Genomic DNA, 26,065 nt, shown 5'->3' on the forward strand with positions numbered 1-26,065 from the left:
CTTAAACCATAATTTTTCACAGTATTTTTTATAGCATTTTTTAATCATTCTTTTTTCAAACCAAACTTTTCCCAACTATAACAATAATGATAAACTAGACAAAGTGTGGGCATTTTATTAATGCTGAATAATTAAATTAATAAAACATATTAATAATGTGGTTTGATTAAGTGAAAGCAACTGAAATTTTGGTTTTATTTGTAAATGAAAAGCTTAAACCAAACCACATGATCTTTTCTTATGAAAAATGGAAAAAAAATTAAATTGAAATCAGGATGGACTGGATTTAGATTCAAAGGCCTTACATATACTAATTTATTAGTATAATGGATGTTGCAATATTGGGATAGAAAAATAGATTACAGGCACTAAAATTTGAATTTTATACCTATTAGATATCATCTTTTAAGAGTATGTGTATAAATCAACTGAATTAAACTTCGAATTCTAAAAAAAAAAAAATCTTTTCATTTAACTAGTTACATACTAAAAAAAAGATTGGATTACAAAAAGGATTAGTCATCTTCTCAATATAGGATGACAAAAACACAAATTCTCAACAAATGCATATGTTTCAATCTTCTAATGGTCTAAACCCCATCTGCAATGAATTATTCCATAAACACCCCTGAAATATCAAATCTTTTTTACTTTCATTCAAATGACGTTAAAAACAACTTTGTAAACATTTTTCATATAAGATAACTTGTTTGAGTTATAAAACATTTGCAATATAAACAAATTTTAAAAGCAAGCTTTTTTATGCCTCATACCATTCAAACATCAATAAATAACATACAAATGTATTAAGGCCATGAAAATCATATTCATGAAACTTAAGCTTACTCATCCAAACTCATTTATGCATAACCAAGTTGGATAAACCATTCAAAACTTAATTTTTTTTTAGATTTTCATTTTTAACACTTTAAAACTCATTTTTACTTAAAAAGGACCTTCAAAAATCATATAACTAGTCAAGCTTGTTTTTAACTATCTTGAACTATTCCAAAAATTTTCGAATGACAAAACAAAATTGTTTAAGGGATCATTTTCCCTTAGAAACAAGAAAATTAAAAAGTCAACTTTTAAACTCCATATTTTCTTAAAAAAGATCATTAAGATGGAAAAATATGTTTAAACTCATATTTAAGCTCATTAAATCATTTTGAAAAATTTGATTACACAATTTTAAATTGTCTAAATGGTTTTTACGCCCATGTTTGCTCAAAAATTGATCTTTAAAGCTCTAAAAATCCTTTAAACTTGCATTTAACACTTCAAAAATTAAAACTATTACAAGTTATCAAGTCTCTTTATTTCAACATGTTTAAATCATTAAACTCAAGATATTGAAATTTATTTTGCACTTCAAAACTTTCTAAAACAAATTTTCACATTTTAAATACTTGACTTTTGCAAAACTAATTTTCAAAGCAAAACCTAAAGTCTAAAATATTATTAAACTTTGGATGCTTGCCCTAAGTTTGGGCATAAACACAATTCAAACAAACAAGTACAAAACAATTGCATTAAGCATGTCAAGTTTTTAATATCAAGCATTCACATACAAAGGTGTGCTTATGCTAATGCTCATGAGCATAGATATATATTCAATATAAAATCAAATTCATCAAGCATATCAACTTGTTAATATGAATCCTTTAAGAGCAATGACAATGCTGACACTTATACTTTCATAAAAATGAAATATAAATATATCTAAAGGAAATAAGCACCAAAATAAATTTCAACAAGCATGAAAATATATTTATATCAATGCCATCAAACATTCAATAACATGATAAGAACATACTTCCTTCAAGACTATGCAATTTATAACATGTATCATCCCAAAATCATATAGTCATAATCAACATATATTAATTAAGCTCAAGAAATGTTAGACAGCATATAAAGCACAAAAAAAAAAAAAATGTAACCAAAATTTAAATTCAATTCAAACAACTATTTGGTTAAGAGGTTATTCCAATTCCATTCACATAACTCATAATTTTCAATTTTGGAAGCTTTGAGAATTTCCTCAACACCTTGAAAATTATTTTGAGCCATATGATTTTAACTCAAGGTTATTAAACCTATATAAAAAAAAAGAATCTAAGCACTGTTACTAATTATTAGCTCAAATGTAGATAGCAATCCAAGATATGTTGAATTGGATTGTCTTTAAATTCTTTTCCAAAAATAATTTTTAAATAAATTTAAAATGAAAAAATAAAAATATATGAAATTAAAGCATAAACAAACAACAATGAAAAATAAAAAAAAATTAGAGTAGAGAGATCAAACACAAATATTTATAAAGGTTTGGTCATTCTCCAAAGGTAGCTACATCATTTCTGTAGCTTTCCTAGCTAAGAATCCAAATTCATTAATTTTTAAAAATTCTTACAAACTACCTTTCAAGGTTAAAGTACAACTTCTCACTCGCTATCTTTATATGCTAAGATAGCAACTCTAATTCCTTACTTTTCTAGGTTATGGTAGTTACCTTTAATCACTTAAAATGAGTTTTTAGAGAAACTCTAAAAAAAATTCTAAGAGATATCTTACCTCTTGATTATAATTAAACTCTAATGTTTTGCAAACTAATGACACCTCCCAAAAGTTTAATATTTGCCTAATGAAGTACAAATGAAAGACTAAATGATTTGGATTCAACATATACAAAGAATATGAAATTTAAGCTCTAAACTCTTTGTTGCTCTTGATTTTTTAAGAGAATTTTAAAGATATGGTTTTATGAACTTTCTTCTATATTTCTATCATGTGCATGGATGTTGAAAGACCTCTTTATATAGAGAAAAATGAATTATAGTAATTGGGATTGAATTGGAGAATAAATGAGACATTTATCTCTTGAAAACTAGCCATTAAAATCTATCAAAAGTAATAAGATCAACTCGATCCATTAGGGTATTGATCGAGTCAAGAATTTCATTCAAATTTTGATTGTTGTAGGCTAGGGGAGCAATCCATTTTTATAGGGGATCGATTAGGTCATGTTGATTTTGCATTCGAAGTAATTCTAAATGAATAGGGTAGTTGACTACCTTAAATTAAACCTTGTTCTACACTTTACTTATTAATTTGAACATATCTTGAATTATATAAATTCAAATCAAGATTAGTTTAAAGATTTACTAAACTTAAGGACTTTCTATGCATATAAAATTCAACATCTGATTCAATGTATATAGTGTTTCCAAAACTACCTTACGCAGTTGTTAAACAACTTGCATTGTCTCTAGTAAAAACTCAATATCTATTTTTATAAAATTTGGATTTCAATTTTATTAGGTTCATTAGAAACTAGATTCAAATATCTTTTCAACCATATAATTTAAATATAAAACTTTGTAAATAAGTATAGAAAATAAATTAACATCAATGTCGAAAAACATTGTTCTTACAAAACAATTTTCTTTAGTTAGTTTATTTCTTAAACCAATATTATCAAAATTCTATGGGGTCCAATATAAATAAATTCACTTTAAAAGGAATAATTAGATTTTCATTTAAACTTAAATAAATAATTTTTGAAGACATTTTTATTTGAAAAATATAAAAACATAAGAAATGTTTGTTTAAACTTTGAAAAGCATTTTACAAATAATTCTTAATATTGAAAATTTGTATTTTTTATACAAACAATAAGGCCAATATTTTAAAATATTTTTTCAAGATATTTTTCAAATGAAATAACAATTTTGAAAGGCATAATGAGAACCATGTACTAAACAAAACCTTTTTTAAAATTTAAAATCTTTTTTCAAAATATTTTTCATTTTAAATATCATTTTGAAAATATATTATTCATTTAGTAACAAAAATTAATGAAACTTAAAAATATATATCAGATAAATTTTTTAAAATCTTAAGCTTATTTAGCTTTATATTTTGTTATTTTAAAATAATGATCAATTCAGGACTAACAAATTTAAATTTTACATTTTTTCTTATTTTCTTTCATGTTCTCTCTTTTCTCCTTTCTTTTATTATTATTATTTTTTTTTGTCTAGAGGGGGAATAAAAGAAAAAAATAAAAGAAAATAGATAAAATTATATATATGATACTTATTTTTTTTTGAAAAAAATTAGCTATTTTTTTTAAAGACTATTTAAAAAAGTAATTTTAGCTCTCAATTATATAAATTATTTTAAATTGTTTAAAAAAAGAACACATATTAAAAAGAAAGAAAATGAAAAGAAAAAATAATGAAAAATATTTTTGATAAAGATTAAATTTTAAAAATAGTTTTTAAAATAATTTAAAGATAAATTTGAGAAAAAATAAATTTAATTCTCATCTACAAAAATTATCATAAAGAATCAATTTTTAGTTAAAAAATTTTGAATTATACTTGTATAAAAAGACTATAAATTTAAATTATTTTTATTTTAAAAGAGAGTAGTTTTGAATGATAAAAAAGTTATTCTATCATACTATTAATTTTACATTCTATTATATTATTAATTTTACATGTAATAAAAGAAATGAGAGATAAAAATAATCTTATCATACTCTTAATCTTAACACACATTAAATATAAGATAAGATGATATTATTTATTTTAATTCTATTTATAACTTTATATTATCTTACGGTAAGCTTGTAGAGTTAGTAATACTCACTCAAATGAGAAAATTTTATTAAATTCATTTAAATATGAATTTAATCAAATTTAATTTGATAAAAAATTAATAACTAAGACACCTTAAATTTATAAAAAATAATTAAATTTAAAATAATTTAAATTTAAGTGATTCATAAAATTAATTTAAAATAATTTAAAATTAATCTAATTGAATTTTAAAATTTAATAATTTAAATATAAATGATTCCAATTAAATAATTCAAATCCAAAAAAAAATCAAATACTAAATCCGAAAATTTTAATTCTAAAACATATAACGTCCAAAATAATTCAAATTTAAAATAATTTAATTTTTTCAATAAAAAAATTTTAACACAATATAACTAAACCCAAATCTGACGTGATCCAGTGCCATTGCAGGCTCCCCATGCTAAGTATTAAAGAATCAGGCCTAATAAAGATGTACACAATGTTAAACAGCCATTTGGATTGGTTTCCTTAGACTGAAAATTGAACGACCTGCTCCCAGGAGATCTCAGCTTCTTCCTTCCCAATTTCGAACTGGTTACCCCCTTCACTGCATCCCACATTAAAAATTAGCTTCTCCCTCCTCTTTCTCACTCAAAATCAAATTCCTAAGGTTTTGTCTCCCTCACCCCAATACCTGCTTCCCATGGCTTCTCACACGCATCTCGACGATGTAAGTTGCATCTTTCTCATTACAATATGGTGCTAACTTTTTCCATTTTAGGGTTTTTAGTTCCTTTTTAATGAAAATTTGTGATGTTTTGGGGAATAGGATGACGATTTTGGCGGTGATTTTCCCCGCAGTCATAATACCAGGCGTTCAGGTTAATCTCAATAATTTTTTAAAATTTTTTTGTTAAATTCTTTGCTTAAATGATCGATTATATTAATTTTTTCGTTGAAATACTTATTCAGGTAGTAAAAGAAGCTTTGGTGATCTTGAGGATGATATTTTTGGATCAAAAAAGGTAGTTATAGTTATTTCACCATTTTAACTAGCCTCTGCAACTTTGCATTTTTTTAGTTTTCTTAGACCCATTGGAATTCAAGGAAATTTTAAACATGGAACCCTAGTGCTCTAATTTGACATCCTTATCTCATTTAATTGTTGCTCGTTTATCACTTAAGCTTGAGAAGTCTTTTGTGGAGAAACAAATTTATTTTTATTATTATTATCATCATCATCTTAGGAGTTTTATCTGTTTGTATTGCAGGGCAACTCTAAGGTAGAAGAAACCACCCCTGGTGTAGCAACAGGGATGATTTTGTCACTTCGTGAGAGGTGTACAGCACAGAATGACATATAGCTAACAGATTATTATGTTTATGTACCTGCTTGTTTGTTTTTGATTTTCTACGAGACCTAACTTTGCCTTTTGTTGTGATTTTTACCGCCTTTTGCAGTCTTCAGATTTGTAAGGATACCCTTGCAACATGCCAAGTATGTATTCATCTATTATTTGATATCATTCGACTCTTTCTTTGTCTAATCTATGTATATGTTGTACAGTCAAATTCTTGGTAATATTTAAGATAGTATGAGTTCAAGAAAAAACAAAAAGTCTACTTCACAGATAACATTAGAGTTTTATGTGGAAAATGGTTTACCCATAGATTTTTCTAACCTTTTGGTTGCACTTTTATGCTTCCTAGTCACCTGGGAATGTTTATGGATGCTTTACTGTGTTCCTTTTGTTTTGCTCAAAGGTTTCTTAAATAGATTTGGCATGGTGTCTTTAGGACAGTAGCTATTATTTCCATATTAGCACTTTCTGTTGGTTCAAACTTTCAAATGACATTATATAGACATGCAGAAATAGAATTATTGTAATCTACAAATTTCATGGTCAAAGAATTTAATGCCATCTGCTTGAGCTTTCGCAGTGTTATTCATAAACTTTGATTTTTAACCCCTTTCGTTTTCCTTTTCTTATTTCAAAATTTTGGATTATTTGTGATATTTTCTGTTTTAGATGGAGCTTGAAGCTGCAAAATCAGAGATTCAGAAATGGCACTCTGCCTTTTGGAATGAGCCCTTCATACTATCTGGAACAGCTCCTGGTTAGTCTTTTCTTAACAGTGTTTTCCTTATTTATGCATCATATATTTAGACCTCTTGATTTTCTGTCCGATTCAAAGTTTTTTTTTTTTTCTTCTTTTTTTGTACTTTTAAAGTTTATGATAATTTTATGTGATCTATCTTTCCTTATTAAGCAATTGTTTTATACCATTTTTCTGTAGAACCCAAGTTAGTAATAAATTATCTTCAAACTCTGAAATCCTCTGAGGAAGCACTGAAAGAACAGGCAAGAGCTTGCTATTGTTTGTTTCCACTGTATTTTTCCGCATTAACCTGTCTTATTTGTCATGCTGAATTTCATACATATTTTGTTCTTATTTCCAGCTAGAAAAAGCAAAGAAAAAAGAAGCTGCATTTATTGTAACATTTGCAAAGCGTGAGCAGGAGATAGCTGAGTTGAAGGTGACATCATTTTCTTTTGTGTTTTTCCCCCTTTTTAGTATGTATCTATATCTCACATTGTTTAGCATGCAATTTTCTTCTCTATGTGGTGGAATATGCAAGAATGAGATAAATTTTTGAAGGAGATTTTTTAGAAAGATAATAAAAAGTATGTGAATGACCAGCCATGATGATCATAAAAAACTTGAGTTGCATTTTACTTCAAGCTCATCCTTTAGCTTCAAAATCTGCAGCATAGGACTTACTGGTGTATCCGTTATCTCAAATGTCCACTGGACTACTTTGTTGAGAAAACTGCATAGTTTCTAATTTTGTAACTGTTAATGTTTCACTATGGCTTATAGTTTTTTGTTAATTCTCAACTTGGAGAGGACTTTTACTCTTGTTCCTTTAACTTGAGTGATAATTCATCTTGTCTCTTCTATATACAATCCTTTAAGATCACCTTTCTGGGAGTTTTTGTTGCTGTAGCTTGGGATGGAGATTATCATGACCTTCTTATATGTCTTATCTAGTTCACAGTTCTGGAAGAACTTTCAAGGGCACTTTGACCATTTATTGTTACTTTTATACAATCATCTTGAACCTTTATTTGGTTAATTCTTTTCTTCTAAAGTATTTTGCCCAGTTACTTAATGCAATGATTATATGAACATGATTGTCTAATAGTATGGCTAGCTAAGACCAAAATCATTTTTAATTTCCAGTCAGTAGTTCGTGACTTGAAAGTGCAACTGAAGCCACCGTCAATGCAGGTATATAAACTGCTTGTTTTATAAAAAAAAGGGAAAAAAGTTATTTCTATTGCTCTAGATATCATAAACTTCTTAGTTTTTTTTTTTTTTTCTTTTTTTTTTTTTGGTTGAAGACAACCTAGAAGAAAAATGTATAAAATGTGTTTCTTAAATGGAAACAGGGCAGGGAAGATGGTTTTTTGCCTGCCCCAAACCTAACCGGACTTCATAACATCTTCACCCAAATCTGGCGCACCTTGACCTTGGGCTATGAATTTTAATTCCCAACCTGAAATTTAATAATTATAATTTACTTTTAAGATACATTGCATGAAATATTTTTTTAAAACTAAATTACATCTTAAAAAAAATCAGGTCGGGGCGGGTTGGAACCTATCATGTTTAGGGCTTTTTCCATCCCTATATATACCATTTGCCCAAATTTTATGCATATTAATAATTTGATATTGTCATTATATCTAGCTGATTCAATAGATGGTACCGTAACTTATCCAAAAAGAAAAAATTTGATGGCACCGTGTTAATGGTGATTCTAGACGTGTGTTTGGTACTCTATTATTGAAGAAATTTGAATCTTTCTAAGAAGTAAAGTAAATGCTATATATGTAGTGCCATATATGCCTTTCTTTGCACTAGTTTTATTCTCTTCTTAAATCTGTTTACAGTGGTTGTTCTAATTTTTTATTAAACACTCCTGCCGCCCCATAAAGAGAGTTTCAGTTTGATTTTGGGGACTGTTAAGAAAATGTTTTGAACTTTTATTGAGTGCTCAACTTTGCATACATTTATTGATTTTGACCTGGAAAAGGTATAAAACTAGTGAAGGTTAATTTGGAAACTTTTGTGGAACAATCTTACTCACTTTTCAAATGTGACTAATTGGGTAGGATATAGCTATGGAAACAAGACAGTGTTTCTGTTTACAGTGGTTGTTCTAATTTTTTATTAAACACTCCTGCCGCCCCATAAAGAGAGTTTCAGTTTGATTTTGGGGACTGTTAAGAAAATGTTTTGAACTTTTATTGAGTGCTCAACTTTGCATACATTTATTGATTTTGACCTGGAAAAGGTATAAAACTAGTGACGGTTAATTTGGAAACTTTTGTGGAACAATCTTACTCACTTTTCAAATGTGACTAATTGGGTAGGATATAGCTATGGAAACAAGACAGTGTTTCTGTTTACAGTGGTTGTTCTAATTTTTTATTAAACACTCCTGCCGCCCCATAAAGAGAGTTTCAGTTTGATTTTGGGGACTGTTAAGAAAATGTTTTGAACTTTTATTGAGTGCTCAACTTTGCATACATTTATTGATTTTGACCTGGAAAAGGTATAAAACTAGTGAAGGTTAATTTGGAAACTTTTGTGGAACAATCTTACTCACTTTTCAAATGTGACTAATTGGGTAGGATATAGCTATGGAAACAAGACAGTGTTTCTGTTTACAGTGGTTGTTCTAATTTTTTATTAAACACTCCTGCCGCCCCATAAAGAGAGTTTCAGTTTGATTTTGGGGACTGTTAAGAAAATGTTTTGAACTTTATTGAGTGCTCAACTTTGCATACATTTATTGATTTTGACCTGGAAAAGGTATAAAACTAGTGAAGGTTAATTTGGAAACTTTTGTGGAACAATCTTACTCACTTTTCAAATGTGACTAATTGGGTAGGATATAGCTATGGAAACAAGACAGTGTTTCTGTTTACAGTGGTTGTTCTAATTTTTTATTAAACACTCCTGCCGCCCCATAAAGAGAGTTTCAGTTTGATTTTGGGGACTGTTAAGAAAATGTTTTGAACTTTTATCGAGTGCTCAACTTTGCATACATTTATTGATTTTGACCTGGAAAAGGTATAAAACTAGTGAAGGTTAATTTGGAAACTTTTGTGGAACAATCTTACTCACTTTTCAAATGTGACTAATTGGGTAGGATATAGCTATGGAAACAAGACAGTGTTTATAGGAAAAGGGAATATGACTTTTGACTATAAGTTTTCTTAATGATTCCAAATTTCCTATCCACTGCCTCAGTATTTAGGTGAATTGTTGTAGCTATTTCCTAATACTTTCTGCGGTGTAGAATTTTGTTGTCCAATTATATGGTGTGATTTCATCAAATATCTGCTTTTCTTATTCTAAATGTTTTGTTCAGTTAATTGGAAATTTGTCCGACATGATTTAATAACATTTTTCTTACAAGGCCTGGAACTAAATAGTATTTGCAACTTGCTACCTGTTTAGTTTTCTTTGTGGTTTATTTGACAGGCCAGAAGGTTACTACTGGATCCTGCCATTCATGAGGAATTTACACGTTTGAAGGTTTGTGCAGATAACTCATTGCTTATTTTGTTATTAATTATATGCATTGCGAGGATGTCTATTCTTCTCTCAATGAGGTGGGATGAATTTGGGGAGAGAGGAAGCATAAAGTGAGTGACATGTTTATCTGGTGAGAATTGAATTACAAGTTATTAAAGGACAATGCTAATATTACTATTAGTAACAAATCTTATGGCTTTGGGTTTTAGGATGGTTTGGAAATTTTGACTAGGCAGGTGTTTATAATTGATTAGGCTGTCATTTATGTTTCTGCTTTTAAACTTCATGCATATCCAATTTCTCTTGTTCCTCATTTCTGGGTGGTAATCATACAATAAGTTTAAGAGTTAAAAAGTTGAGGCCCATCAGTTTAATCTGCTGTTAGATTGTGCTCTGCCTTTATAGATTAGCCAATCAGGGTTATTTTAATGTCATTATGCTACAATTTGGATGTGGAGATACATGCTTTTAATTTATCCATTGCGCTTATAGATCAGTTATTTATAGTTTTCTAATGTACTGCTGTTAGAATATGGTTGAGGAAAAGGACAAGAAGGTTAAGGAGCTGCAGGAAAATATTGCTGCTGTTAGTTTTACTCCACAAAGCAAAATGGGAAAGATGCTGATGGCAAAGTGTAGAACCTTGCAAGAGGAAAATGAGGAGATTGGTACTCAAGCAGAGGAAGGAAAGGTATAACAGTTATGTATCATTGTTTTCTGGGTGCATGCCAATTTATGTGTAACCATGCATCTTCCCTATGTAAAATTAGGGGGTGGGGTATGGATGGATTGTGAAACTTTTCAGCTGCATCGAAAAAACATCTTTGTTCTTTGAACATTAAAGAATCCTAAAATAGATTAGAAATGTCTTTCAATAATGATTATGATGGACTTTGTATCCTCTTTTTATTTTTTTTTATTTTTATTTTTTTCCTTCATCTCAAAAAAATGCTGAATATGATTCAATTATATATTGAGACTTTGGACTGTTAGTGATGATGATTTCACTGATTTTTGTTGGACTCTGTGCTCTGCAGATGCATGAATTGGCCATGAAACTTGCATTACATAAATCTCAGAATGCAGAACTCAGAAGTCAATTTGAAGGTCTGAGTTAAATATGTTATAAATTTTGGGTTGAATAAATCAGATTATAGATTTCTTAACTTGTCTAGTTATAATGACAACTTGATTATGTCCTTTCCTTTGCCATTTTTAAATTGCAATTTTTATTTCATGGTTGAAAATTTTTGGTTCACATGCCATCTTTAATCATTATCATTTTGTTGCTTGCAGTACTATACAAACAAATGGAGGGGCTGACAAATGATGCAGAAAGATCAAATGAAACGGTTTTTATCTTTATCTCATCTTTAATCTTTTCTCATTGAAGTCAATCATCACATACCATATAGCAAATGAGGCACAGATGGAAATTTGACTTTAGATATTTAGCATCCTCTGGGGGTATTTTGAGTAATATCTGCAATTTTAGGATCATCTGTTCTAAATTGCCCTTGTTGAAGTGGAACTACCTTCCCATGTCACTATAATCCCAAATAACAATCATGATGAGCACTATGGTGTCCTATTTCCTGCTGTACTTTTTCTTTTTTTAACGCAAATTAGTATCATTTACCTGCATATGAATCCTATTTGCCTACTCATGATAATTGACATTTGCATTGAAGAAGCTAAAACATACTAGAATAGGATCTCATTCTGAGTTCTATAGCCTCTTTGTATTGTGATGTCTTACCAACTCTGCTGCGGAGTGGGAAAGAAAAGAATTTGTGGAAGGAAAATGAACTTTAGATCATGTTTGACTATATATTGCATCTGCCATCTGGGGTTTTGACTTTGGGAAATTCTTTCCATAATGAGAAGGCATAAATAGGCAACATGATTTTGATAATATATCTTGAGCAACCGACTTTCCTGGATCCCCCACAAACTATATCTTTGTCTACAAAATTGGAAGTCTTGATTTTGATAATATCACTAAGCAGATGGCATCTATTCTACTCAATAGAATTGTAAGAATTTTATTTGGAGTATATCACTATTCAATTTATAATCTTTGTAATATTTAGTTATCTGTAGTATAAGTACATTATGCTGTTGGAGGAAATGCAAGGTACCATTACTTGAAGACCAAATCTGCTCTTGTATGTATTCGACCCTCAGGTAGTGAAAGACATCCGTGAATGGTGGCTACGCATCAACCCACCTCACAAACTACCCTAGCAAGATGATGATCTTACTTAAGGTGGTGAGCACTCAAAATTTACACAGACGAAAAGGAAAAATGAAAGTCACTTAGGATGTGATAGAACTTGCATAAACTTGTAGATTACATAGTTATTTATCCTACTCAAAAGATGATTCTAAACTCAAGACATTAAACTCAAATGCCTCTTAAAACTAGGTTCATAGATAACTAGATTCATGAATAACTAGGTTCATGAATGGCTAGAGACATTAAGTAAATTTAAGTTTAATATCCAACAGAGCTAATGGATTCACATCCCTTAAACCGATGCAGGCATAGTTAAATGACAACATCGACCAAGTTAGATGTTTCATGGTCTATTACATTTACCAAATGCTAAGATGAAAAGGATCTCGAGTATTTCATTGGCCATTACTGTAGCTCATATTCAGTTAGAGCTGTGCCATATTACTGTAGTATTTTGCCATGATGGCCTTGTCATTTCTTAGCAGTTATAATTGCTTAAGGCAAGTTTTTAATTAGGTCATATTGTGTTGCAGGTGTATATCTTGCAAGGGAAACTAGAAGAGAAAGGCAATGAAATTAAAAGGTTGAAGCTGGAACTGCACCAGAAGACCCTGATGGAAGAGGATAATAAGACAGATATAGCCTTTGCTACTGCTAATCAGGTAAAAGATAAGATGATAACCGATGAAACCAGGAAAAGTAAACAAGTAGACATAGCATTATTTTAGGATGTCATTATTTCACCCAAATTTTTGTTGTTTGTACATTTAAGATGGTTTTATTATTATTTTTTAATTGTTAATGAATTTTGAAGCCCATTAGTCTTGTGGAATTGCATTTTTGAAGTGCAAATCCATAGTATGAGGTAAACTTAACCATCTATGCGGTGTGGGTCGCATCATGTTGTTGCTTTGTCAAAATTTCATTTGTGGCCTCTTTGATAATTGTTTAGCTTTTTTTGCATGGAAAATTTGGTATTTTTGGCAACTATTGTCCGGTTTATTCTTGTTTGCCCTCACTTTTGGGAGAACAAGTGTCTTTTGTTTATTACTTTTGCTATTTGTATTTCACTCGTTTTGCAAAAATAATATAAGGCGAAAGGTAAAATAAATAAATAAATAGCTAAAGCATGAATTAAATGAAGTTTTATTTATTTATTTATATTTGCTAGAAGGAATTGGAATTTCATAAGATAAAAAAAAAATTAATTACACTTTTGGTACTTAAATTTTGAAAACAAAATATATATATATATATATATTGGTTTTTATAGACATAAAATGTAAAATATGCACTTTAAATTTTTATAAAATATACAATTTGCATTTTGAATTTTTAAATTATTTATTATGTTAATATAGATTTTAATCTCATTAATCATGTGTGGTGTTTGATATATGTTATTAAATTATTTATTCATCACACAAACAATAAATATTTTCTTCAATAAAAATTTATTAAAAAATATATTTTTTACGTGAAGCCTAAAAATTGTTTAGGAGATTGATCAATTATTATTCTTTATGTGATATTCACATGAAATGTTTTACAAAATACTTATTATTTTTATTTAATAAATAATATGTATATAATAAAATTATATTAGTTAAATATTATAAAGATAAGTTAAATTAATAATATTAGAATTAAAATTAAAATAATATATTATTTGAAAGGTAATGGTGCAAAACTTGTTTATTCCAAAGTTCAGATATAAAAAGTATAATTAATAAAAAAAAATTTTAAAAATGTTTTCGAATGTTTTCAACTCAATATTCAATGATGTCACCAAAACGTTCTATAAGGGTAGAGTTGAGATCTCAATTTCGTGACATATCCAATAACGTTTTGGTAGCGTTCAATGTTACTTTAAGATACCCATGATTATAAAATCAAAAAGGTTAATATTTTAAATTATCATATTAAGTGTAATATTATAAATCACAAGTAATATTAAATCACTACGTTTGGTATTATATGAAAAATTGTAAAGTACAAAATATCCAAAATATTGCAAAAAAAAGGAAAAAATTTAATGCTTATTAAATCAATCATTTATAAAATAATTAAATGTAATTATATAAAAAATTATTTTGATGAAAATAATTTATAAAAAATTTTTAAATGAATTCATTTTTTTTTTCTAATTAATTAACATTTATTCAATTGTAAGAGAAAACTTTTTAAAAATAAGTAATTAGAAAAATTAAATTTTGAAAATTTTTATTAGCTAGCTTTTTAGGCAATGTTACTACATTTTTCGTTAGAGTAAATTAGTTAGAAAATAATATTAAAAATTATTTTTTCATAGGTGTTAAAATTTTTTCACTTTTTAGGTTGAGAATAAGATCACTCCAAGGCAGTGATCTTATTATCCCAATAATTTAAAATCACCATTACATAAGATTTTTAGACTAATTATCTAATATCAAACGTTATTCTTATACCAAACACTCTATGGGTTAATACGTTCTATTAAGTACAAAAACTTGAGAAAATCAATCAACTAGCTTTTTAACCTAGCATCAGGCATAATAACAAAAAGCAAGTTGATGTTTGGGCTAAAAAAGCTTGATAATTGTACTAAGATTTGTCATTTTTTGCCAAGAGGGATTATTACCCATATTTACATATGTGAAGCATTGCTAAAAAAGTCTTGCTGTAGTGAGAGACACCTATCACCTACACTCATCATATGAACCAATTCATTTTAGTATTGACCTTGTGAAGGATAATGTAATAATATGATGAACATCGAAATAATGCAAAAGACTTACTTAATTTACAGAAGCACAAATATGATCAATTTGCAAAAGTGTTGTAGAAGCAATGCCAACTTGATTCACTAGTCAAGAATAAGATTACGCATTTGAAAATTGTCTATTATTTCGAAGAGTTTTCTTTTTTCTACTGATCCCTCTTTTTTCTTTGTGTCTTATTACATAGTCCTACATGAACGAGACTTATCTCACACTTGGTTGAGATGAACTTATTCTCTTTTTTCTCTCATCATGGTTGAATGCCATGTCTCATTAAGAGAGGAAAAGGCCATGGCATATTCTTGTCTCAAACATTTTTACATCATCTTCTCATATGGCCAGATGCCATATTCATAAATTAAACAAAAGGAGCATAGCAGTTTTTGCTTATTTTTTTAATTCAAATAATATAATTGCCTTAGTTAGTTTTTACCAATTAGAAAAAAAAAAAACATTCATATAGTTTCTATGTGGTCAGCCCTATTTATAGGCAGGCCTTTTTAATATCACTCGCACAAAATAGGTGGTAAACTCTCGTGATCAAGATAATATTTTTTCTATTCTTTACAATAGGTTCATACAAAGAAATAAGTTATGTGACCAACATACTTCAAGAGCTTAGTTGCTATACAACTATTAGGTAATTATAGTAGCTTAAAATCACATCTAGTCACTTATACAACTATTAGGTATGTATAGTAACTCTCAAGTATAAGTAGAGTAAATATACAACTCCCTAAATCAATTCAATCATATTTCAAGTTCCTGACAATCTTTTTTTTTATCATATTGCATGATATACTTGTGTAATCATAATTATGTTCGACGTCTCAAACATAATTGGTTGACTTATGAATACAACCAGATGTGACATCATAATGATCTTTTCTTCTTATAGAATCCTCCTTTCAATTCAATTATTATTCAAATATGTCTAATTAGATCGAATCATCCTTGACCATTGGCAACAATTTAAGATAGCTAATGTTGAATTGAAACTTTAAGAAACAATTGAAAGTCTTTAAAGGTACTAAATATGAGATTCTCTGATCTTAAGAGTCTTTCGCAACAAGAAGAAGAGATATATTCTTTTGTGACCCTTGTTGGTTTAACTATGCACATATGGTATAAAGCACATGCTATGGTATCACTCTCTTTTTCTTAGGGGAGCGTATGTGTTTATTATTAGATATCAATATCTTATAAGTGATAGTTTAAATACTTCCACTATCTAACTTGAGTCCACACTTTACTTGGTTTCACATAGTCAACAAGACTTCCATCTAGCATTTAAGATAGCCAAAGTGAATTGTGGGATTATTTACTTTTGGTTACAAATCTCAATATCAAGAGACTTCATCTTGATTTTTTATCAAGGTGATTTCATTTTAAGCTTTGGCCTTTGATCCATATTTTAAAATGAATCTTATTTCTATGGTGCCAAGCCATTGAGGCGATTGTCTCTGTTAGAAGGCTAATAATCTATCCAACATACTTTTCAAATCATATCGCATATGTACATATACATATACATATACATATGTGAAAAGAATTATGAATCAATAAACAAAGTTAAAGCAATAAAATTTTAAAATTTTTAATTCTCTAAAACCAAGATTAATTAACAAGATCATACAAACAATATATATCTATATATAAAAGTATGAATAATTTTGGCTCAGGTTGTTACCTTAAATGCTGAAATTCCTTTGGTTTAATTTGGTGACCTTCCAAATGGTTTCCTTTGCTAAGAAGCTGCTTAAGTGTTCAGGCTTTAATGGTAATTCACACGCACGCTTGTGAAAGAACCTTCTCTAAGGTATGGTAGAACTCAAAATCATACTTTACCTAGTAAGTGTTTGCAAGACCTCTTGTATTTTTTCAAGTTTTGTTTAGACTCTCTTAACTTGTTTTTTTCTTGAGTAAAACTTGCTAATTGCTTATAAAAATAGTACAAGAAGGGCGATGGATTGATGTTCCTTTTATAGGGATAATATTCGACCAACCTTAAGTTTAATGCATAGAATGCATATTTCCATAAATAACCCTTGCTAGCCGAATCCACCAAAACAAGGGAAAACTCTTTCTCTTGTTTTATTTTCTTTATTTTTAGTCATACCAAAATCAAATTAAGTCTAATTTAATTTGTCCTAATTTTAATCTTTCATATTTCTTCTATTATGTGTGACCCATTAGGTTTTTTAGCATATTGGCAATAAAATCAAGTATTTGGTTATGGATGAAACAAACTTTTTGTCTTTATCATTAATTCTCAAATTAGCCAATCTTATGTTTATAAATCATAATCAATGCTAGCTTCATTACCATGACCCCCAATTACTAAAGAAAAGTTAACATAGCTTGACAACCTATCGTAAATAGTTTTAATATATAATTAATATTCTTTCATCACATAATATCTCAATTTAAACATCGAGTATGATTTAACATCTACTCAATTTTGTTTAACCATATCATGTCTTGTCCTTGACATTAGCTCACAAATAAGCTTTAGAACAATTCTAAACTCTCATTTTACTTTGGTCAAAGATTTCTTAAGTTAATTCAATCAAGACTAGTTGAGATACTCTCTTGATCACACAAGGTGATGAATCCCATCTTAATTATGCATCGTCATATGCCCATGTTATACCCAACAATACTCAACTAGAGCATTCTTGGTTATCATGATATCTCGAGACTCGAGTTCAATCAAGACTAGTTGAAATACTCTCTCGATCACACATGGTGATGAATCTCATCTTAATTATGCATTGTCATATGCCTCATGTTATATCCAACAATACTCGACTAGAGCATTCTTGGTTGTCATGATATCTCGAGACCCAGGTGTGAGCTGAACCAAAAGCTAAACGAATGGAGAAAATTTTAAAAAAAAGGGGTTAAAAATATTTCAATAAAAACAAAATAAAATGAGTCATCATTAATATTTTTTAGGGTCTGATCTGTCATCCAAAAAATTATCTTTTTAATAAAACATTTTAAAATAAATTTAAAAATTTCTAGAAAAAGAACAAATTTACGATTTACGAAATCAGAGTTGACTTTGAGAGTTGATTATGCGTGGAAAAGAATTAGCACCCCCATAACGCCCCTCAAAGATGGTACCAATTAATTGCATATTATTTTTTAATTTTAATTAAAATGGTCTTATTTTACTTAATGTTTAAAATTAATTCCTTTTCTTCTTTTTATTATTTTCTTTTTCATTTTTTTATTTTTTTTGAAACAAGAAATAAATCAAATTTAAAACTAATTGTTTTTTTTTTTAAACAAATCAAATTTAAAATAAAACTTTTTTTTTGGATCAAAGAGAAAATATTTTAAATATTGAAATGCTTTTTTTTACTCTTCTATAATTAAGTAAAGCTTTAAAAATATCGCTAATTTAAAGGTTTTCGAATTACCCCACAAAACCAACATATCCTCTTGTAAATAATAATCATCAACAGCCCTCCTATAATTAGGCAAGATCTAGATGACTACATTTACTTACGGTATTATCTTATTTTAAAAATATTTTTTCTTTGAAAACTAATTTTTAAAAAACAAAAGCATGAAATGTATGAACATAATATAATGATAAATGTATGATATTATAATATGAATAAAGTATGGATGCACGATCATATAAGAATGCATGTAATGATAAGATACTATGAAATGCAAATGCATGAATGATTTAAGGCTTGGGGGTTGGTTTGGGGTTTAGGCTAGGGTTTGGGGTTTAGGCTAGGGTTAGGGTTTAGGTTTAGGTTTAGATTTTAGGGTTAGGGTTTAGGGTTAGGTTTTAGGGTTTGGCTTTAAGGTTTAAGGTTAGTGTTTGATTTAAGGTTTAGGGTTTAAATTTGGGGTTTAGGGTTTGGATTTAAGGTCTCACAAAAATATTTTTTAGGTTTTATGGAAATGGACGTAAAAGGAATGCAAAATTACAAGAATGCCATTGATGAATGTATGTGTCAAATGCATGGCCTAGAAACATAATTACAAAATAAGATATTTTCTAACTTAATAACACAAATATAATGCATAAAAATTGAAAACAAAAATGGATCAAACATGGAAAACTTTAAATTTTGGTTTGAATGTCCCATCATTGTTCATCTTTTAACACAACCAAATAACATAAAAAATTCACCAAAAACAACCTTAAAACAACATTTTTTCAATGAAACTTTCTATCAAACATGTGAGAAAATTACCAAATACCATAAAACATGGAATGAAGCATGGATCAAAGAACCAAAAGCAACTAAGGCATGAAACTAGGCTTATCCAAACGAAACCCTACCATGGCTAATCCATTATGCTATTTTCTTAATCATTTTCTTCATTTTATTTCATCCAAATGCTCATTAATCATATGAAAATCATTAAGAACAATTTCATCAAACACATAACGAACTAATATAGCTTGAAGATCTCATGAACAAATATATTATGCAAATAAAAACAAAATCCTCATTAGAAACATGATCTAACCACATCGAAACTTGGAACCCTTAACTAAAACATCACATATCAATTATGAACCAAACAACATGTATTCAACAAACCAAACACATTTGGTTAAAGGAAAATTTTCAATGGTTGAACCTTCCATGGACTTTCCTTAAGCATACTTTCATTCTATTTCATCCATAAAGCATCCTTTACTCATGCATTCATCATACAAAGCATTTGAATCATTAGGGAACATTTATCAAACATAAAGTAAACTAAAAAAATATAAAGAAAATATAGGAAACTCAAACATGAACCAAATATCCCCATATTTCAATTACCAAATAAAAATCTATACAAGATTCAAACTAACTAATCATTTAAACATCACAAGTAAGACTATGAAGCAAGTGAAACAACTAGAGTAGCCAAGAAAAGGTTCTACCAACATGGCAGACACCATGGTCAAACCTCTAACTTGGTTGTATCAATGGCGGATTTTGATGTTTTTGCTTGGTTTACAATTTCAAACCAACTCTGGATTAGTTGGATGAAAATGAGTTCAAGCTTTTTACAAGAAAAATAAACCTAAACTTTTTGAAAATAAACAAGAAATCAATGAAATATGGTGTAGAATGAAAGAAAATGAGATAGAGATGCTAGAAAACGCAAAAGATGAATATGGAATGGATACCTTCAAGTCAAGCACCAAAAAATTTTCCTCTATTCTATTTTTCATGTTTTCTCCTTTGGTTTCATGTGGTAAAATCCTCCCTTGAATGAAGAAAAAGCCAATAAAAAAGTATTTTGTAAGATTGAATATAAGCCTTAGGAACAAATCTCATCTAAGAGCTAAAATTCCTCCATTGTTTTTAATCCAATGAGCAATCTTTAACCATTGGATCAAGATTCAATATGAGATTTAATGGTCTACATTGTTCACTATAAAAGTTAGATTTTTACAGCCCCTAAACCAAATGAAAAGATAATTTTGCCTTTAGTAAAAAGTTTTCAATATTTAGGCCAGTTTCCTAAAAATCAATGTTCCCATGCTTGTTTTTAGGATTTTAAAATACTAAAAATCATGAAATATAATGGAATTAAGATCTAAAAACTTTCATGAAAATCCAAACTTGAGAAGGTCAAATTGCAAAACTACCTATAAGGGTATTTTGATAATTTCACACCTCCCAAGTTACTGGTGTGATTTCGAATGCACAAAAAGTCATCAAATATTATAAAATTATGATCTAAAAGTTTCATGAAAAATTGACCTCAAAAAGGTCCAATTACGAAATTATCCCTAAGGGATGTTTTAGTAATTTCACACATCCCAAGGTACAATCAAGGTTTTTAAAATTTTGAAAATCAATAAATTGAGTTTTTCATGAAATTTCGACCTTGAGAAGGTTAAATTACAAAAAAAAACCCCTAAATGACGTTTTGGTAATTTCATACCTCCTAAGGTGTGATCTAGGTTTTTAGTGCATTAAAAATCATAAAAAAAATTTATTTATAATTTGAAAGTTTTCACTAAAAGTTAACTTCGATAAGCTAAATTATGAAAATACCCTTTAAGGGTGTTTGGTAATTTTACACTTTTTAAAGTGCAAACAAGATTTTTAGTGCTTTAAAATCACCAATTTCAAATTTAAACCACATTGATTCTAATTGGGTTGTGAATTTTAAGAATTGATGCGAATTTTATCCATTTTTATCGAATTTGATCAATTTTGACCAAGTTTGACTAATTTTTGACTTTGTTTGATTAATTTTGACCTAAGTCGACCACAATTAACTTTGGAGCACTTGGGTTAAATTGGTTTAAATTTTAATTTTAAATTTTTGTCAAAATTAGAGAAATGTTGGATTTGAATCAGGTTGAATTTTAAGCACTTCAAAAATGGTTGGAATTTTGCTCAAACAAAATTAGATGTTTATAACTACCCCTTTTCTGCATATTTCAGAGAATAAAAAATGATGTAAAGACCAAAGACACAAATTTTGTCCGATACCAAAGGCTAAGGAGAAGTTTATTTATGCTGTTTCTTTTCTTTCATGTTAGAGGATTTTTTTTTTTTTATAGAAGAGCTCCTATAAACATATGCAGGTAACTTTAAGAATCAATTTGAAAAGAGCTCTTATTAACATAGGCAATGAACTTTAAAAATTTGTTTGGAAAAGGCTCCTATGAACATAGGCAATGACTTTAAAAAAATTTGTTTGAAAAAAGGCTCCTATGAAAATAGGTAACGAACTTGAAAAAAATTTGTCTGGAAAAACTCTTGGCTTAGATTTTTTTCTTTTTTTTTTTTGTATTCAAATTTTCTATTCTTTACATTTTATTACCTACCAAACAACTTCTTTTTCCAATATTTTCTATTGAATCTAGCTGCAACTTAATAGTTTCTTAAGAGTTATTCAATGCTCTTTAAAAATCTTTCAATTAAATTTCCATTTACAATTGTTTTCCAGCTCACGTTACTAGATTTTTCATTGATGTTCAAATCTGTTTTTGAATCTCTCTTTTCTAATATAGTTCTGATTTTTGAATCAAAATTCTAAAATGTTCATTGTTTTTGCTCAAGTTTTATTTCAGGTTTCCTAATCCCTAGAGCTACAACATAGTTGAAATCTAGCTTCATATTCGTAGCACATCAATCCAAATCAAGGTCGAAAGTCACAGTTGAATGTAGGTGATTGTGCAAGCCAAACATGAAGACTAACTCTGTCATGGATCTTTTCTCCACTTTGGTGATTTGTTTGGCTTCTTTTCTTCTTCAAATCTTTAGTTCTATTAGTTACCTTGCTTAATTTCATTTTATGCAATTTATTTCATGTTTTTGATTGCTGTTTGGTTCATTTTCTTTGATATTATGTTATTTTTCTAGATTCTGCACTTGTTTAGAAGTCAAGTTCATTGAGCTGATTTCTTTGTTCATTCATGAATTTTTCTTATTGGTTTGGGTAGTTAATTCATAGATCTATGTAGTTTTAGCTCAAATGAAGTTTATTTTCACTATGTAAATGTAGATTGGATTTTTCTTTTGCAATTCCATGCGCTTCTAGTACATACCAACTGTCATTTTAGTTTCTATGTAGTTTTTATGTGTTTTTATGCATGTTTTCTTTTGAAAATTTTCTCTTCATTTAGTTCTTCATTCTTTTACACATTCAAGTTTAATTGAAGGTCCATTTGATTAGCTTAAGAGATAAGCCAGATTTTAGTTTCTATTTTTTTTCATGTTTGTCATGTCTGCATCATATAGCCAAAGCTGTAGGTTCTGCCTTGTTGAGTTAATATTGTAGATTCTTTAGGTTTTTTCAGATCGTCATTCTTTAGTTCATGTTTAATATAGTTGTTTAGTGTTTGTGGAAAATCCAAGTTGCGTGTTATAGATTTCTTTTTCCTTTCATGGTCATACATAGTTGTTAATTCTAGTTTCTATACTTCTAGAATTTAGGCATTATTTTCATGTGAATTTTGTAATTGTATTTCACACTTGACTTTTAACTATACATTTTCTTTTATTTATCACTTGTTCTTACATTTTAGGATTAGTTATAATTTTTCATTTGCATTTTGTTCACTATTTTACATGTCTTGTTTTCTTAGTTGGTTTTAGTTGATTACTTGTATATTTTTAGTAGAATTTCAATTTTGATACATTTGGTTTTTAGTAATTTTTGTTATGTTGCTTATTAGTTTTTTTTTTTAACTAGTGATTTTTGTCTTAGTTGATTTTTCATAGACATTCTTTGATTGAACCAACTTTAGTAAGAGTAAGGTGATAATTGATACTTAGCATAAGAATTTTTATCTAATCTTTGTGGGATCGACATTATGACCCAAATGTCACTTTTACTACTTGTCTAGCTAGTATACTTGCATATTTCTCACATCAAGTATTTGGTGTCCTAGGTTAATATCAATCTTCACCATACTCTTCTATAGATTGGTTCCCTTTAGTATACATACCTTATGCTAGTTCTTAGATTTGTTTTGGTTTTAGGTGTCTATATCCTTGCTTCCTTTGTTTTCACTTTTCATAGTTGTACATACTTAGGTTTTCATTTTTAGAGTGTTCTTTTGGTCTAATGTTCTTGTGGCCCATGTATGCACTTAATTATGAATCATGAGTTAATCTCTTTAGATCTTGAGCTTGACATTACTAGTAGGAGGACTAAGTGGCCTAATGGTTGAACAGGACACTAGGGCCCTTAGGGATTATATTGCACTTGATCTTCATGGTTTTCAACTTGGCATTAAGAGGCTAATTATACAAGCCAACAATTTTAAGACTAAACCTACAATCATCCAAATGATACAATAGTCAGTGCAATTTAGAGGTCATTCAAGTGAGAATTTGAAGGCTCATCTTTGGGATTCTTGGAGAATTGTGACACATTTAAATAGAATGGTGTTACTAAGGATGCCATTAGGCTTAGATTGTTTCCATTTTCTATTAGAGATAGAGCCCAAAGTTGGTTAGCTTTGATGCCACTAGATTCTATCACCGTTGGGGATGAAGTTCATGGCTAAATTTTTTCCTTCGACTAAGACATCCAAGCTTTGAAAAGAGATCACTACTTTTTTCTAGCATGACTCAGAGACCTTGTATGAGGCATAGGAGAGATACAAGGAGCTCCTAAGCCAATGTCCACACTATTAACTATCGAAATGGCAGGAGATCTAGGTTTTCTATAATGGGTTAATGCCTAATACTCAAACTTTTTTAGATGCTGCATCAGGAGATACTTTGATGAGTAAGATTTTTAACATTACATATGAGCTTATTGAAGATATAGTGACTAATAATTTTCAATGATCTAATAAGAGATAGCATTCTAGGAAAGCTTCAAAGGTGTACAAAATTAGTGAGCTTATAGCATTTAGTGCTAAGGTAAATTCTCCAGCTAAATCTGTAAAGTCTTTACATTGTAAGGTTACACCTTTAAAATTGAGTTCTAGTCATTCCAGGTTTATTCATACCCATAGTTTCTTAGCTATGTGTAAGGTATGCGAGGTAGGTCACCCAAGGGAGTCATGTTCGAGCACCCACTCAGAGATGGTTCAATTTGTAAGATAAAACCCTAAGCAACCCAATAACCTTTATGTTTTCGCATACAGCCCAGGTTGGAGGCTTTAGCTTTCCACACCCTAGCTACATAAAAATATTCAAAAGCATTAGATTTTGTAAGGAATAGTAAAACTCTCTAGATCTTTTTGCTTTATAGGCAAGAGTTATTGAAGTTTAGGCTTGTAATTTTTCAAAAATGTGGCTTTTTTTATTCTTTAAGCAGCTTCTTTTGAATAAGCCTTAGGGCAGGTGGTGTTATGCTAAAACACTACCTATACATTCTAGCAGTCATCTTTGGCCTTGTTTGCATATCCTCTTGGACTTCATTCTCTTGATCTTTTTTTTCTTGTTGTTGATCTTTTTCTTAGACTGCCTCTTTTTAAACTAGTTCTTTAGGCTTAGGCTAAATGCTTTTCAATGGTGTTCTCCCTACTTGTAATAGCATTTGCCCTTTTTCAATTGACTCTTCAATGTACTCTTCAGGATCTTTTTCATATTCCATTTTAGCATTTTCTTTCTTGGGATCTTTTTCATAAGGTTTAATGTTTTCAAGAGCCTCTAATGCCATAATGTCAAACCTTTGCAAAATTTTTCTTCCAAATCTCAAGAGTTCCTCATCTTTTAATACGTTTTCCTTTCCCACAAAACTACTTCAAGTTGTTTCATAAAACTTGAGAGGTTTATCAGTATAGGTTCATCCATAAAATCATCCTCATTATCAAAATCCTTCACCCATCATTTTTTAAAGAGTGGATAGCATTACATCCTTCTTTAGCTTATCTTTTAGGTTGGATTCAATTAACTTATTTGGTTTTCAAAGGTAGTTGGCTATGGCTTAGCCTAGTTGACCTATTTGGTATTCAAAGTTTTTGATTACTACAACTTGACTTTGGATGTTGGCATTTTTATCTTGCATCTGTTGGGTTAACATATCATCAAAACTTTGTTTCTTTTCCTAGGGTGGGTTGTAAGTTGCTAAATTTGGGTGATAGTTATTATTTTAGTTGTTGGTGGGTTGGCAGTTTGTTTGGTTTTTAAGGTTTTTAATTATTTTAGCTTGATTTTGGATGTTGGCATTGTTAGCTTGCATCAGCAGGGTCAACATATCTTCAAAACTTTGTTTCTTTTCTTGGGGTGGGTTGTAAGTTGTTGGATTAGGCCAATAGTTATTATTTTGACTGTTGGTGGGTTGGTGGTTTGATTGGTTCTAAGAAAATTAGGGTGGTTTCGCCATCTAGGGTTGTAGGTATTATTATAAGGATTATAGTTAGGCTTAGATTGCTTGATGTATTGGATAGGTTCTATCTTGTATTGGATCTT

General features: G+C 29.1%; 1 protein-coding gene and 1 non-coding gene across 8 annotated transcripts; one reads left to right on the forward strand and one right to left on the reverse strand.

Moving 5' to 3' along the window:
• Positions 1 to 5,049: 5,049 nt before the first annotated feature.
• On the forward strand, positions 5,050 to 13,428 carry LOC111282738 (FKBP12-interacting protein of 37 kDa-like). Of its 7 annotated transcripts, XM_089746544.1 has the most exons (15): positions 5,052 to 5,319; positions 5,419 to 5,470; positions 5,562 to 5,614; positions 5,861 to 5,928; positions 6,051 to 6,087; positions 6,620 to 6,707; positions 6,888 to 6,952; positions 7,051 to 7,128; positions 7,836 to 7,883; positions 10,149 to 10,202; positions 10,732 to 10,893; positions 11,240 to 11,309; positions 11,499 to 11,554; positions 12,390 to 12,474; positions 12,975 to 13,114. In XM_089746544.1, the coding sequence occupies exons 1-14, from the start codon at positions 5,293 to 5,295 to the stop codon at positions 12,447 to 12,449; spliced, it is 918 nt and encodes a 305-aa protein (XP_089602670.1). In that variant the 5' UTR covers positions 5,052 to 5,292; the 3' UTR covers positions 12,450 to 12,474; positions 12,975 to 13,114. The 7 variants fall into 7 exon arrangements, 6 of the variants coding, with proteins under 6 accessions (XP_089602673.1, XP_089602670.1, XP_089602672.1 ...); XR_016329282.1 differs by lacking the exon at positions 11,240 to 11,309 and having other exon boundaries at positions 5,050 to 5,319; positions 12,975 to 13,005; XM_089746545.1 differs by lacking the exons at positions 12,390 to 12,474; positions 12,975 to 13,114 and adding an exon at positions 12,296 to 12,383 and having other exon boundaries at positions 5,053 to 5,319.
• A 10,805-nt stretch (positions 13,429 to 24,233) lies between these two features.
• On the reverse strand, positions 24,234 to 24,339 carry LOC149514078 (small nucleolar RNA R71). The gene has a single exon (XR_016329453.1). It is a non-coding gene; the product is annotated as a small nucleolar RNA R71 (small nucleolar RNA).
• Between the last annotated feature and the right edge of the window lie 1,726 nt (positions 24,340 to 26,065).

Source organism: Durio zibethinus, chromosome 17 (genome assembly GCF_047325235.1).
Source record: "Durio zibethinus cultivar Kanyao isolate XHJ-2024 chromosome 17, ASM4732523v1, whole genome shotgun sequence".
Lineage (NCBI taxonomy): Eukaryota > Viridiplantae > Streptophyta > Magnoliopsida > Malvales > Malvaceae > Durio > Durio zibethinus.

What these genes read in the sequence shown, in the direction of transcription:
- LOC111282738 (XM_022870992.2), top strand. Translation starts at nt 5,293, where the DNA reads ATGGCTTCTCACACGCATCTCGACGAT. An exon ending in AGGAAGCACTGAAAGAACAG is followed by an intron (nt 6,953 to 7,050) that starts GCAAGAGCTTGC and finishes TCTTATTTCCAG; the next exon opens with CTAGAAAAAGCAAAGAAAAA. An exon ending in TGAAGCCACCGTCAATGCAG is followed by an intron (nt 7,884 to 10,148) that starts GTATATAAACTG and finishes TTTATTTGACAG; the next exon opens with GCCAGAAGGTTACTACTGGA.